General features: G+C 34.1%; 1 protein-coding gene across 1 annotated transcript; it reads right to left on the bottom strand.

The window, feature by feature from the left end:
* Nucleotides 1-252: 252 nt before the first annotated feature.
* LOC117912746 (ATP-dependent 6-phosphofructokinase 6) lies at nt 253-7,716 on the bottom strand. The gene is made up of 14 exons (XM_034827436.1): nt 7,494-7,716; nt 7,273-7,410; nt 6,311-6,357; nt 6,153-6,192; nt 5,929-5,991; nt 5,708-5,845; nt 4,415-4,573; nt 4,218-4,271; nt 3,359-3,427; nt 3,115-3,244; nt 2,691-2,953; nt 1,623-1,671; nt 1,373-1,527; nt 253-782 (listed from the first exon to the last, which is right to left on the bottom strand). The coding sequence occupies exons 2-14, from the start codon at nt 7,375-7,377 to the stop codon at nt 588-590; spliced, it is 1,467 nt and encodes a 488-aa protein (XP_034683327.1). The 5' UTR covers nt 7,378-7,410; nt 7,494-7,716; the 3' UTR covers nt 253-587.
* Between the last annotated feature and the right edge of the window lie 6,802 nt (nt 7,717-14,518).

Genomic DNA, 14,518 nt, shown 5'->3' with positions numbered 1-14,518 from the left:
TTATGAAAATCATATACATACACATTTTGTAGAAACTTTTGTAGTATGTTTGGTATGTCCAATTTGTTTGGGTTTGTCATATGAGTTTCTCTCTCTATCCATTTTTTATGAAAAATATTAACAAAATGACCTATTTGACATTTGGGCACTCTCAGTGACCTAAATTGAGACACAGGTAAAAAGTCTTTGTGATTTTTGTACTTTCAAATACTTAAAGATGTTCAGATGTTCAAATATTCAAACCCCATGAACTGAATCAATATTACACTGCTTTTATCACCAAAATGTTTTTGAGTTAAAAAAATATATCTCAAGTGGCACACACTGCTTCTAAGCTAGCGGCATACGGCCTCTCAATATCATAAACTAAAATGGGTAGATCACCTGTGAACCCCTCAACATTTAACACTGCTTTTATCACCAAAATGTTTTTGAGTTCAAACAAATATATCTCGGTGGCACACATTGCTTCTAAGCTAGTAATATCATAAACTAAAATGGGTAGATCACCCGTGAACCCCTCAACATTTAGGATGCGACGAAATGAAAGTAAAGGTGACTGCTATACTCCCTTGTATGTCATGCTGTTATGCTTTTTGGTCAACTGGCTTGTGGTCATCTTTAGAGTTATCCCCATCCAGCAACCCAGTGGCAGGTGCTTCCTCTTTTTTGACTTCAGCAACATCTTTGGGGTTCTGGAAGCTTGGCTGGTTTGTTGACGAAAGGAGCCTTGCCCACATCCTGTCGGTTATCACAACCTTGTTCCGACTCTCATTGATGCGCTGCACATCAGTCAAACACAAAAGTTTTGTAACCTCAACTGTTCTGTATCAAAACCTAAGAGCAAAATCATTCATTCAAGAGAGGACACCATGAATTCTTTTTGGTTGTGCTTGTGAGGCCACTAATTAAATATATAGAAATTCAACTCAAGTTCATATGTTTGTCAACAAATTTAAGTGATTCATTGAAGAAAGTACAGGCATTCTGGGAAGTCAAAAGGAATGCATTCTTTTTAAGTTACATGCCATGTGATTTCCCAGGTATGTCAACCCATGATTGGGTGTGAAGCTTAGATACGAGTAGATTCTTATGAATAACCAGGAGGTTTGACATGATTCTTTTATTCAAATAATCACAAAGCAAACATGCAATTCTTCTAAATTAAACCTATGAAAATTGATATAGATGTAAAATATGAACAAGGAAGGCCTATATGCATCATTTAGTATTGAATAACATGAATTATGGAATTATCGAGTTTGGAGTCACTTGAAAATATGTTTGGGAAATGCATGTGGACTAGTGAACAATTAATACCATTATCTACTGCATAAAAATATAACTCATTTTAGGTCAGTGAAGAACGTACATGGAAAGGAATGTATGCATGTCTTCCATTGACAATCCCAATCGTGAAGCCAGTGTAACCTGCCATTGCTCCATGAACAGCACTTTGAGCAAGGAGTGTGCAGTACACATTGTCAGATGCATTGCCTGGAATAGCACGGATCATGTATGTAGGATCTGCAAGACAACTCAGGATAGCTTAGAATCTATTGTTACTAAGCCAAATCTAAAAGGAAAAATAAATAAACAAACACAAATCTGAAGTCACTGACCTATATACTTCAGATTAATGGCAATCTTACGCTGTCTTGCAAAATGATCCTGCAACACCCAAAAAAAGAAACTGTTGAAGGGTGTTTAGTAAAATTTAATACTTATTACTTAATTTTTATTTTAAGTATTAAAGTTGTTTGTTAAAGTTATTTAAAATTTATTCTAAATCATTAAAATTGACATTTATCCTCATTAATTTTGACTAATATTTATATTTTCAATAATCTTAAGCAATAAATTTATTTGTTAAAATATCCATATTTAAAGTACTATAGATGCATAAAATAACTACAAAAATATTTACTATAAGAGATGAATTGTGAATGTAACGTCATGATTGTGAAATATACACTCACTAAATATGGGCAAATGAGACGAAGAGATTTGAGATTAAGAATAAGTTTATTATTTTAACTTAATACTTAAAGTTATTTTTTACTTTAAGTTGTGATATCAAGTTATTTTACCAAAAATGCTTAATCTACTTAATGACTTAAATTAAATTATTAACATATATTAAGTCATTAAGTTGATTTACCAAACACCCTCCACGTTACCTGGCAAAAATTTCTTTTTATGGACTTATAGCCTACAGGACCATTCGTCAGGTATAACGCATCAATAGCAGAAGAGAAAATTGCTAAGATATCAGGAAAAATGAATGAATAGCACAAAATACATTTCCTGCTAACAAAATCTCCTTATTGCAGTCAGGTGAAAACTGACAAAATCAAGTCACCATGTGGGCTGCTATTTTTTATTGCTTCTCCTATGTAAAAGGAACGGGACTGCCACATCAGTGAACATCCATAAGAGAAGCTTGATAAGAAGGGAAAAAAAAAAACCAGAGAGATAACTGAGATATTAGTTTAATACAGCATTGACCACTCCAGGATATTTCAAGGATCACTAAATTCTGAAAAATAACCATGAAAAATGCACTGAGTTTAAGTCCTGATGAACATATAGATGCACATGTATTGAAATGAATAATGTGTGATAACCAAAACTTAAAATGGTCATAAGGTGTCAAATCTAGTGAAATTAGTTTGGAGCATGAGAGATACCTTGATTCTATGAGACATCCAGAGTCCAACATCTTGGAGCAGCTTGTTTCCTGAAGCATCTTGCCCCATGGAAAGTAAGCTCTCTGACAGAAGTTCCTGTCCTGCTCCTTCAGCCATCACAATAACCATGTGTCCATTTTCTTTGAGACGTCTTTCTATAAATTCAAAAAGTCCACCTTTCCCTTCAAGATAGAATGGTGACTCTGGAATCAAACAACAGTCTACATCTCGACTGGCAAGTGTAGCATGCATCGCAATGAATCCTGCACATCAAATCCAAATACTTTGTAGGAAAAATTGGAAATCAAGATTACTTGGAAGAGGCTTGCACAACAAATCCAATAATTCAACGTTCCTCACTTCACTTACACAGTTAAAAAACTTTTAAGTAAATCTGAATATCAAATATAAATGTAAAAGTTACCACTGTAGCGTCCCATTAGCTTCACCATGCCAATACCATTCTCAATACTTTCAGATTCAACATGTGCCGCATTAATGGCACGCTGTGCTTCTTCAACAGCAGTATCAAAACCAAAGGATTTGTCAATAACCTGAATCAAGAGAAGGCAGTCTAAGGTGAAGACACATTACAGGCTAATGCAAGGTTTATTGAAAAAGATGGAGAAAAGAACAAAATTAATTCAGGTGCAATAGGCAAGAAGTACTGGAATGTCATTATCAATTGTTTTGGGGATTCCAGCAACTGCAACTTTGAGACCACGGCGTCTAATTTCCTGCATGATCAGATTAGATCATTTGAGTATGGCTAGCACAAAGAACAATGATCAATTACATTGTTCTAGAATCAGATTTAGCAGTCAATTACACATACACACACACACCCATGCACACACGATGCATAAACCCTTGTGGAGCAATGAAATGTGTGATTTAGTTGTGTACGAACATTTGAGTGCATATTTGACATCACAAATGACAGTATTCATCTGAGATTTGTCAAGAAATCCCTTGCACACCCTTAGGTTGTGATCTTTGGTTTAGATATAGGATAGGTTGATGAATCATGATAGTTTGGCTGAGGGAATCTGGTTGCAGACTTGCTCAGGGGGCAGATTGTGTTCTTTCCAGGTTTTAAGGTGTTAAAGTTGGCCTAGGTTTGGGGTATTTCCTGGTTTTGGGAGTACCTTCTGGGGGCAGTCCAGCTTTCTAGGGGTGTAGGGAGTTTGGTTTTTGTTTGGTTTGTTGGTATTTGCTTTTCCTTTCTCTCTCTTTTGCCTTTTGGCCTTAATTGTATACTTTGTGTATAGTTTGATGTGCTATTTTCCAAGTGCTTTTAGGATTGGAATATCAAAGTAGCAGGTAAGGTTCAAGAACCTGATCCCATTGAGGATAAGAGAGAAAGGTGTTTTCTTTTAACTGTTCAGAACTTGTAGAAGACGGAATGCTATTTACAGATGGAAATGGTTAAGAACAGGTAGACATGATGCTGACCAGAGGATAAGTGAACAATGCTACAAATACAAGCTCAGCACAGATTTATGATTAAATGATTTACAAAATGACCTCAAAAATCACAGATGCTCCTTTCTGTGTTCCATCACCTCCAATTATATAAACCTGGAACATCAAAAGAAAATGAATCAACATCATGCATGGAAATTGCATGCCCTGGCAGTTACAGCTGTACATAGAATTCCAATTTCAGAAATCATAATAACCATCATTTAAGGAACACAATGAAAAATTAATCCTTTAGGCACCTGATTAATCCCACGATCCTGAATGCTGTCAACTATCTTTGAGGTATCATGGCCTCCTCTTGATGTGCCAAGGACAGTACCGCCACGTTTATGGATGTCATTCACAACCTTGGGATTTAAAGGAATGGTATTTCGAGAATAGAATCCTTTGTATCCTCCCTACAAATGCCTCAAATATCATTTTCTGGTAAGACTACTGAACCATGTACAACAAAATCTCAAACATTGTGATTTAAATATTTTTTTATGCATACAATCCATCAGTCACAGGCATTGGATAAACATATTGATTACATTAAAAAGGAAAGAAAATGACAATACTAAATTAACAACTAACAAATAATGATTTATGCTTGTGATGATACTGCAAAATATTATGCATTTTGGTGAAATATTTTCTTTTATTTTCAAATGCTGTTGTCTATTAATACAAGTAATAGCTAAATCTTAATTAATAAGTTTTCTTCAATTTGCAATTCCCTAATACATATTGTTTTTTCATTTTCTTTTTAAAGCCAATTTTCTTTCAAAGGTTGTGTGTGCCTATATCTCTATCTGGACATAATAGCGTATTTCATCTAATAAGCTCTAACAACAACTGTGGTTGTCATGTTCCTACCCTCATTTTTTCAGAGATGGGTATAGATTTTCTGCCAATATTTCCATTGTTGAAGCAAAATTATCTTCAAATAGTATCAAAATGTTAAATGGAAATTACCTGCTGCAAAGGCCAAATTGTTTTCATTGATAATACCTAGCTGTGAAGTGGGAGAGAGGAATTGGAAGACAAAATAAATCTGATGCAAGTAATCCTATAAATGATGTTTCTATATGATTAAAAAAAAAATACTTCCACAATGATATTTTATCTAGAATATGTTTCACACCTATGCTGACATTTACAGTAGTACACATTAAAAAATGATTTCTTATTTATTGTATCTTCAAACTTTAAAAATGTGATTTAATTTTTCAATTTCTTAACATTGCCATGTCCTCTTGCCACATCTTTGGAAGTTAATGTGTTCACTTGAATGATGAAAGCAAAATATGAAAATCATAAAAAGCAATGCAATGCACATTTACAAAAGCTAAAAGTCATAGGCAAGTGAATTTTAGATCCGGGGTAATGGAATTATCAATCATCATTATTTACAGATTCACCTATAGGATGCTTAGTAGGAAAATACAAGCAGCTGAGAGGGAGAAATTGTAATTACAACCCTGATTTTGATCAAAATGTAAGCTGACAACAACCTCTTCTTGGAAAGTTATGTCAGAATAATCACTCACATCTATCCCAAGGATCCTTGTGACGCCATACATGTGGGAAAGGCCGCACACAATTTCCCTGATCACTGTGTTGAGCCCAGGGCACAGACCACCACATGTTACAATACATGCGTGCACTTCATCTGACTCAAAATACACCTGAGCACCATTAAAAGTTACATAGTAAATATGCATGATACATCATCATTCGACTTGCACTGCGAGAAAAGAAGAAGACGTACCTTTTGGCGAGGCCCTGCCCGTCGGAAATGTGTCCCTCTTGGACTATTCTTGTGACAAACGATCTACAAATGGTTAACATAAACACATTTGAAGATATGGTCAATAATTCCAAAATCCGGTTAAAAGTATAGCCCCTCTAAAACATGCAAAAGAAATTCTTTGCCTTGGGACCAAACTTTTCATGCCTAAGACGCACCAAAACACAGTACATGGTAGAACTCACCTTTTGAGCCACAGAATCGTCTACATTAACAAAGTACTGCCTGAATGCAAAAAGCCATGCAAGGAATCATCATATTTTTCAAAGTTCACCCACAAGCATGTGCAACAACTAAAGATTGTATCAGCTGGAAGTAGCCAAGAAGGTAAATATCAACTTACTTAACAACTGAATATGCGGGGTTCGTCTGCAACTGATTGGGATAAGTCTGCAACATGAGCAAGCACCGAAAGTAAGTAACTAAGATTTTATTCACAATGTACATTACAATCAATTCCTTGTTCATATGCACTAAACTACTTCAGGTAGAACCATTTTCCAAAATTAGAATAGTCTTTGAGTCAAAAATAATAAATAAATAAGATTTAAAAACATGAGAAATATCACCAGAAATCAAAATGTACAACTCAATGCAGTAAAATAAAAAATAAAAATAAAAATCTGACGGTCTTTAATCTAACGGAGACAAAAGCTTAAATAGAGCTAATAAATAGGCAAAGATTCGTGCAGTTGACCCGAGTGTTCGTGCAACACTGGAAGCCTAGTAAATTTTTAAAAAAATACAAAATTTTCTATTGATACTTAATTGAGAGAAGATATCATCAGGATGCAGTTCCATTTATAATTTTTGGAAGCAAAAGCATAATAGGAAATAATTTGTGCATTTCCTTGTAAAAACATTTTCAATTTTCAAAAAGTGAAAAATATAAACTTTTCAAATAAAATAAAATTTTTTGTCCTCTCGAGAATAAAGAAGAGAAAAATGAAAGTGTATTCAAACGACATCTCCCCTACTGTCTAATATTCTAAAGCCTGAAAACAGATGCTTTAATAATTTAATTTCACAACGCAACAGCATCAGATTCTAAAACTTCAAAAAACAAACCAGCAAACTTCCAATACCTAAAATTCACCAAACAGTAGCAAAACCACGCAAAAAAATGGATCAAATCAATCAACAAAAACAAGATGAAGTTCATCTCAGTACTCATCCAATCACTCAATTAACAACAGACAAATCACAAAAATCAAATTCATCCCCAAACAAAACCAATCAAACACAAACACGTAAAAAAAAAAAAAATAGGTAGAGCGAGAAAGAGATTTGAGGAAGAGAAAATACGGGAAGCCCTTGGATGTAATCAGTCAAATGAGGAACATCTTCAAGCACATATCCGGCGTCGCCGGTAATCACTTTCGTCGTCGAAGCATTATTGGAAGATTCCATCGCCACAATCTCACCGAACAGTTTCTCGATTTGCTGCAAAAGCACCAAACTTTACCAACTGAAACCGGAGTAGAACTCACAAAAGAACAGAATCTCCTTCTCTTTTTCCTTTTTACTTTTTCTTCTCCACAGAGAATTGGAGAGAGAGATGGATCTCTCGAGACGAAGAGGAATGTTGAGAGGCGTGTCGCGTGCGCAGTGGAGAGCAATGCCGACTCGTTTGGATCCGAGGTTGTGTTTTTGGAAGTGTTTGGGTTTTACTGGTTCCAGGGGCTTTTGATGGTTTTGGACCTTTTGGTTGGGTGGTTTCCTGTTGATTGGATTGGCAGGAGTGGAACCGTGTCTGGAAATGGTTTTGCCGGAATCAAAAACAAGTGGCGCCGCTCTACTTCGTACGGTGACTTTTCCCTGCGGTTTTGATTAACTATTGGCGATCTCGAGCTCACTACGTGGCAAGGCTCTGCCACATAGGACCACGTCACCACAAGGAATCAATCTGAACCTTCCATTTTACTGACTTTTACCGACAAGCGACGCCATCACTGTCTATGGTAATTACATTATTCCCCAACTTTTACGATTTTTGACAAAAATATCATGTTTTCTTTGATATTTATTGAAGTGGCAAAGATTTGAAACTATTTCTACATTTATACCAATTTATATGACATTGAAGGAGAAACAACTATAGAAATTGTTTTTTCAAAAACAACTTCAAAATTTAATTAAAATTATTTCTTCAAAAAAAAATTTTGGTTGGATTGTTTCAAAAATCAATTTTTAATTGAATTCTTCCAAAATGTATTGTAAGTTTGAAAATATTTTAAAAATTTTTAAATTTTTAAATTTTATTTCCAATTGTATTGTCTTTTTTATTTTTCAAAATCCCCTATTCCTACAACATTTTTCATTGCCACGCATGCAAGGAAAAGAAGACATGTGATTTATCACTAGTGTAACCCCTTATATTAACATGTGTAAAAAATACACAAAAACCATGAAAATAATCAAATTATTCTTAATTTTAGTTTTTGGTAGTTTCATTTTTCCGTTAATTTTTTTATGTAATTTTTGAAAATTAATATATCAAAATAAAATAAAAAATATGTTTATCGTGGTGGAGCCAAAAGGCTACTGGTAGATAAGGTTACTATCAAACTGAAGATGATTTTCAATTAATAAAAATAATTAAAAAAATTAAGAAATAAATTATTAATAGTAAATATTCATTTTTTTTTCCCTGTTTTTTTTACTTCTCTTCCCTTCTTTTTGTTTTTTGCTATTTTTTTTTCAAATTTTTTTTCATCCTCCTAGGGGCTTTCTTTAAATATAGTATTAGGAATTTAGAGGCGCCGCCATAAAATTTATTTAAGTGAGAGAAATAAAGTGATATGAAGTGTTTTATTTTATTTAAGTAATATAAATGAATATTTTTTATTAATAATTTTAATAAAATAAATTTTGATGAAACCTAAGGGCATGTTTATTATTCTAGAAAACAAAAATCGCAAAAAACTTGTTTGGGGAAGGGAGTGTATTTTTGGTTTTTGTGTTTTCTATGTTATCAAAAACCATTTTTTTAGAACAATAAAAATATGTTTTCATTATTTTTTTATTGTTCAAATGATAAATTGTTTTTTGTGTTTTCTCTTGATATTTTTAGTATTTTTTTAGCTATTTTTTGTATTTCCACAAAGGTGAACTCCACTTAACCACCACACCTCACCCGCAAATCCTTTCTTATTTCTTAAATTATTGAAATTAATATATTTATGTTGTAAAATAAGGACAAATATAATGCAAATCAAAGTAGTAGAGATAAAATATATATTACTTTGATATATAATATGGAAGAAGGAATCAAATAAGAGAATTGAGAAAGTGAAAGAAAGAGAGAGAGAGAAAGAGGGAGAGAGAATGAGATGAAGAACTTTTCTTTCTTTTCTCAGGATGCTCTTACATGGGGTGTAAAAAGCCTTTTATAGGCTTCATAATATGAACTCCCATTACTCATCTTAAAAATGAGTAAATGGAGTTCATAATGACTATCAATGTGGTCATTCACTACTCTTCATTTACAACACTTCCCCTTAGATGACCACCATATTAAAAGCATATGCCTCATTAAAACCTTGCTAGTAAAAAACCCTATAGGAAAAACCTAACGAAGGAAAAAAATTACAATATTCTTTTCTTGGTATATTAGGACTGCCTCGTTAAAAACCTTGCTAGTAAAACCCAGTAGGACAAAACCTGGACGAAGGAAAAAAGAGTACAGTACACTAACACCCTTTTACAAGCATACTCCCCCTCATGTCGATATCCTTGAGTTGATGCATTTCAATCCTGTGTATTAACTTCTTGAATGTTGAGGTTGGCAATGATTTTGTGAATAAATATGCTAGATTATCACTTGAGCGTATTTGTTGCACATCAATTTCACCACTTTTCTGGAGTTCATGTGTATAAAAGAATTTTGGTGAAATGTGTTTAGTTCTATCTTCTTTAATATAACCACCTGTTATTTGTGCAATGCATGCAGCATTATCTTCAAATAATATTGTTGGGTCACCTTTGATAGAGGAGAGTCCACATGATTCCCAAATATGTTGGATCATAGATCTTAGCCATATACATTCGCGACTTGCTTCATGAATTGCCAGTATTTCTAAATGATTTGATGTGGCCACCATTGTTTGTTTGACAGATCTCCATGAAATAGCAGTACCATTGCAATTAAACTTATACCCTGTTTGTGACCTACCTTTATGTAGATCTGAAAGATATCCTGTATCTGCATATCCAAGCAATTTTTGCTTTGATTCCCTTGAGTAAAATAAACACATATCAGTAGTCTCACGAAGATAATGCAATATATGTTTGATACCATTCCAATGTCTTCGAGTTGGAGCGGAATTGTATCTTGCTAATAAATTGACAGAAAAAGCAATGTCTGGACGTGTACAATTGGCAAGATACATAAATGCACCAATAGCACCAAGATATGGTACTTCAGGACCAAGTAACTCTTCATTTTTTTCGCAAGGACGAAATGAGTCATTTTTCACATCAAGGGATCGGACAACCATTGAAGAACTTAAAGGATGCGCTTTATCCATATAAAAACACTTCAAAACTTTCTTAATGTATGTTGATTGATGTACTAAAACTCTATTTGGAAAATGCTCGATCTATAGGCCGAGACAAAATTTTGTTTTTCCAAGATCTTTCATCTCAAATTCCTTTTTCAAGTAATTTGTTGTTCTTGTGAGCTCTTCAAGAGTTCCAACAAGATTTAAGTCATCAACATACACTGCAATAATTGCAAATCTGATTTGTGATTTCCTAATGAAGATGCATAGGCATATAGGGTTATTCACATACCCTTCTTTTAGCAAGTATTCACTAAGGCGATTGTACCACATGCGTCCAGATTGCTTTAATCCATACAAGGATCGTTGTAACTTGATTGAGTACATGCTACGAGGCTTTGTATTATTTGCTTCAGGCAATTTAAATCATTCGGAGATTTTCATGTATATCATTATCCATGGATCCGTATAAATATGCTGTAATAACAACCATGAGACACATATCCAGTCTTTCTGAGACTGCCAAACTAATTAAGAAACAAAATGTGATTGCATCCATGACGGGAGAATATGTTTCCTCGTAGTCAATACCAGGTCTCTATGAGAAACCTTGTGCTACTAATCGCGCTTTATATCTTATGATCTCATTATTCTCATTACGCTTTCGTACAAATACCCATTTGTACCCAATAGGCTTTACATCTTCAGGTGTTTGGACTATAGGTCCAAAAACTTCTCGTTTTGTTAATGAGTTTAATTCTGCCTGTATAGCTTCTTTCCATTTTGACCAATCATTTCTATGTTGACATTCTTCCACATTTCGTGGTTCGGGATCTTCATCATTTCTTATGATATCAGAGGTCACTTGGAAAGCAAAAATATTGTTAATAACAATATTATTTCTATCCCATTTTTCTCCCGTTTGTACATAACTTACTGAGATCTCACAATTTTCAGGTACTTGTGCCTCTTCAAGGGCTTCTTGTTCAATATGTGCCTCTTCAGGGGTTTTCTGCATTATTTGTGCCTCTTCTAGGGCTATAGATTTATCAATTTTAAACTGATCAGTCATTTTGATGGTCTATTCTAGAGTGCCAAGTTTTTCTTGGGTTCTCCTCTTCCTGGGAGTTACATCCTTTGAGCCGACAGGTCTACCACGCTTCAAGCGTATTTTAGATTCATTTGTTAACTATCCTACAGGGACATCAATCCGTGCTGGAGTATTTGCAGTCGGGATATGTGACTTTGTCACTTTCTTTGTATCAATGAATGCATCTGGTAATTGATTTGCAAGATTTTGCAAATGAATGATCCTTTGAACTTCTAGTTCACATTAATTTGTACGAGGATCAAGATGGGTCACAGTAGATGTCTTCCAACTAATTTCTCGTTGTTCTTCAGGAATCGACTTTTCTTTCCCTAATGATGGGAAAACACTCTCATTAAAATGACAATCCGCAAAGCGGGCTGTAAAAACATCGTCTGTCAAAGGTTCAAGATATCTTATGATAGATGGAGAATCAAAACCTACATAAACCCCAAGTCTTCGTTGGGGACCCATCTTAGTGCGTTGTGTAGGTGCAATTGGTACATATACTGCACAACCAAAGATTCGTAAGTGAGAGATATTTGGTTGTTTTCCAAGCACAAGTTGTGAAGGGGAGTATTCATGGTAAGTTGTAGGTTGAATACAGATTAAAGCTGCAGCATGCATAATAGCATGTCCCTAGGCGGAAGTAGGTAATTTGGTTTTCATTAGTAATGGTCAAGCTATTAATTGGAGATGTTTGATGAAGGATTCTGCTAAACCATTCTGGGTATGAGTATGCACAACAGGATGCTCAATATTTATCCCTACTGACATGCAATAGTCAATGAATGTTTGAGAAGTAAATTCGCCAGCATTATCAAGACGTATTGTCTTAATTGGATAATCTGGAAATTGTGTTTGTAATCTGGTTATTTGTGCAAGGAGTCTAGCAAAGGCTACGTTACGTGTAGAAAGAAGACAAACATGCGACCACCTAGTAGAAGCATCTATTAAGGTTATAAAATAACGGAATGGTCCACATGATGGATGGATAGGCCCACATATGTCCCCATGTATTCTTTCTAAAAAGATTGGTGACTCAGATATGACTTTAGTAAAAGATGGTTTGATTATCAATTTACCTTGTGAGCAGGCAACACATGAGTATTCATTGGGCGAAAGAATCTTCTGGTTCTTTAGTGGATGCCCATGTGAGTGTTCGATTATTCAACGCATCATTGAAGACCCTGGGTGACCTAGCCTGTCATGCCAAAGGACAAAAACTTTTGGGTCGTTGAACTTCTGGTTCACGACAACATATGATTCAATAAGCTTCATAGTTGTATGATACAACCCAGAGGAAAAAGCCGGGAGTTTTTCCATTATAAGCTTCTGGCCAGATATAATGGAAGTAATGTAAAGATATTCTACATTATCTTCATTCATAGTTTCAATATGATATCCATTTCTGCGGATATCTTTAAAACTGAGCAAATTTCTTCTGGATTTGTTAGAATATAAAGCGTCATTTATATGGAATCTAGTTCCATTTGGCAGCGTTATGTTTGCTCTTCCAAAGCCTTCAACTAAGTTTGTAGTACCAGATATGGTACTTACATTAGCTTTTATTAATGTCAATTCGAGGAAATATCTTTTATCTCGAAGAATCGTGTGCGTGGTTGCACAGTCTACGAGACATACATCATCCTCATTCATCTTGAGACCAAATAACACATGGATTTTAGATATAACTAAAAAAACAAGGCATAATGTAAATAACAAAAGAAAATCAAATGTAAATATAAGACATAATAATATATTATTTCATATATAAAGTAACATCAATCAATGTTAATTTTCTCATCATTTAACAAATGGTCTGTTTTTTCATTGGGACCTCCAAAGAAATCAATGTCATAGTAGGTTAGGTCCAATCCATCACCATCGGTAAAGTTCATCTCTATCTCTTTTCCTTTTTCTTTTATTGATGCTTAGTAAAGGTCGACCAAATGTTTGGGCGTACGACAAGTACGTGACCAATGTCCCTTCATACCACATCTATAACAATTATTCTCATGGTTCTTAGGAGGTTTATCTTGTAAACGCTTCCCATTTTCTTGTTTTGCCCTAGTATTGTTCCATTTCGTATTGTTCCACTTCTGGTGGTGCAATGAGGCTTTCATTTTCTGAGATTTATTATTATAAGAACCATGGTATCGGGTATTTCTTCCACGACCACAACCACATTCTCATCCACGTCTACGAGTTTGGGACGATATTGCATTCACTTTAGGGAATGATTCAAATCTAGTTGGATGAGACTAGTGATTTTTCATCAAAAGCTCTTTTTTAAAATATAAAAAAAAAACCTTCATGGAGATGATGACGAAGGAAAATCAGTGTTTTTGTGTGATCCTGCAGGGATGCTTGATTTCCTTCTTTGATCATAACTCCAAGATTATTACATCAAGATGTATTTCAACATCAAGGATCCAAGATAGAGAGTTCTTTCCCGAAATGTCAAGTGCCACAAATTCGAGTTTTGTGATATTCGACATTGTCAAATAACTTCATATACATGACAAAACAATATTATTAGAATTAATTATAATAACTTGATAGCATTGGTATAACTTTGATTATAAACAAAATCAAATAATTTGTTTATAACTTTTAACAATATGTAACAAAACAATTTTACAATAATATAAATATGTAAAATTTTATTCTATATAAATAACTTCAAGTTTAAGATATGAGAATTACCTTCAGAGCAATTCGTGCTGATAACATGTTGTAAAATAAGACAAATATAATGCAAATCAAAGTAATAGAGATAAAATATATATTACTTTGATATATAATATGGAAGAAGGAATCAAAGAAGAGAATTGAGAAAGTGAAAGAAAGAGAGAGAGAGAATGAGAGGAAGAACTTTTCTTTCTTTTCTTGGGATGCTCTTACATGGGGTGTAAGAAGCCTTTTATAGGCTTCATAATATGAACTTCCATTACTCATC

The sequence above is a fragment of the Vitis riparia genome, chromosome 4, assembly GCF_004353265.1.
Source record: "Vitis riparia cultivar Riparia Gloire de Montpellier isolate 1030 chromosome 4, EGFV_Vit.rip_1.0, whole genome shotgun sequence".
Classification (NCBI taxonomy): domain Eukaryota; kingdom Viridiplantae; phylum Streptophyta; class Magnoliopsida; order Vitales; family Vitaceae; genus Vitis; species Vitis riparia.
The sequence above is the reverse complement of the archived record's forward strand: the minus strand, read 5'-3'. Positions and strand labels throughout refer to the sequence as shown.

Coding starts and splice junctions, on each gene's coding strand:
- LOC117912746 (XM_034827436.1), bottom strand. CDS start 7,377: ATGGAATCTTCCAATAATGCTTCGACGACGAAAGTGATTACCGGCGAC. Junction 4,272..4,414: donor AGGATCGTGGGATTAATCAG/GTGCCTAAAGGA, acceptor TTGATGTTCCAG/GTTTATATAATTGGAGGTGA. Junction 3,245..3,358: donor CAATTGATAATGACATTCCA/GTACTTCTTGCC, acceptor CTCTTGATTCAG/GTTATTGACAAATCCTTTGG.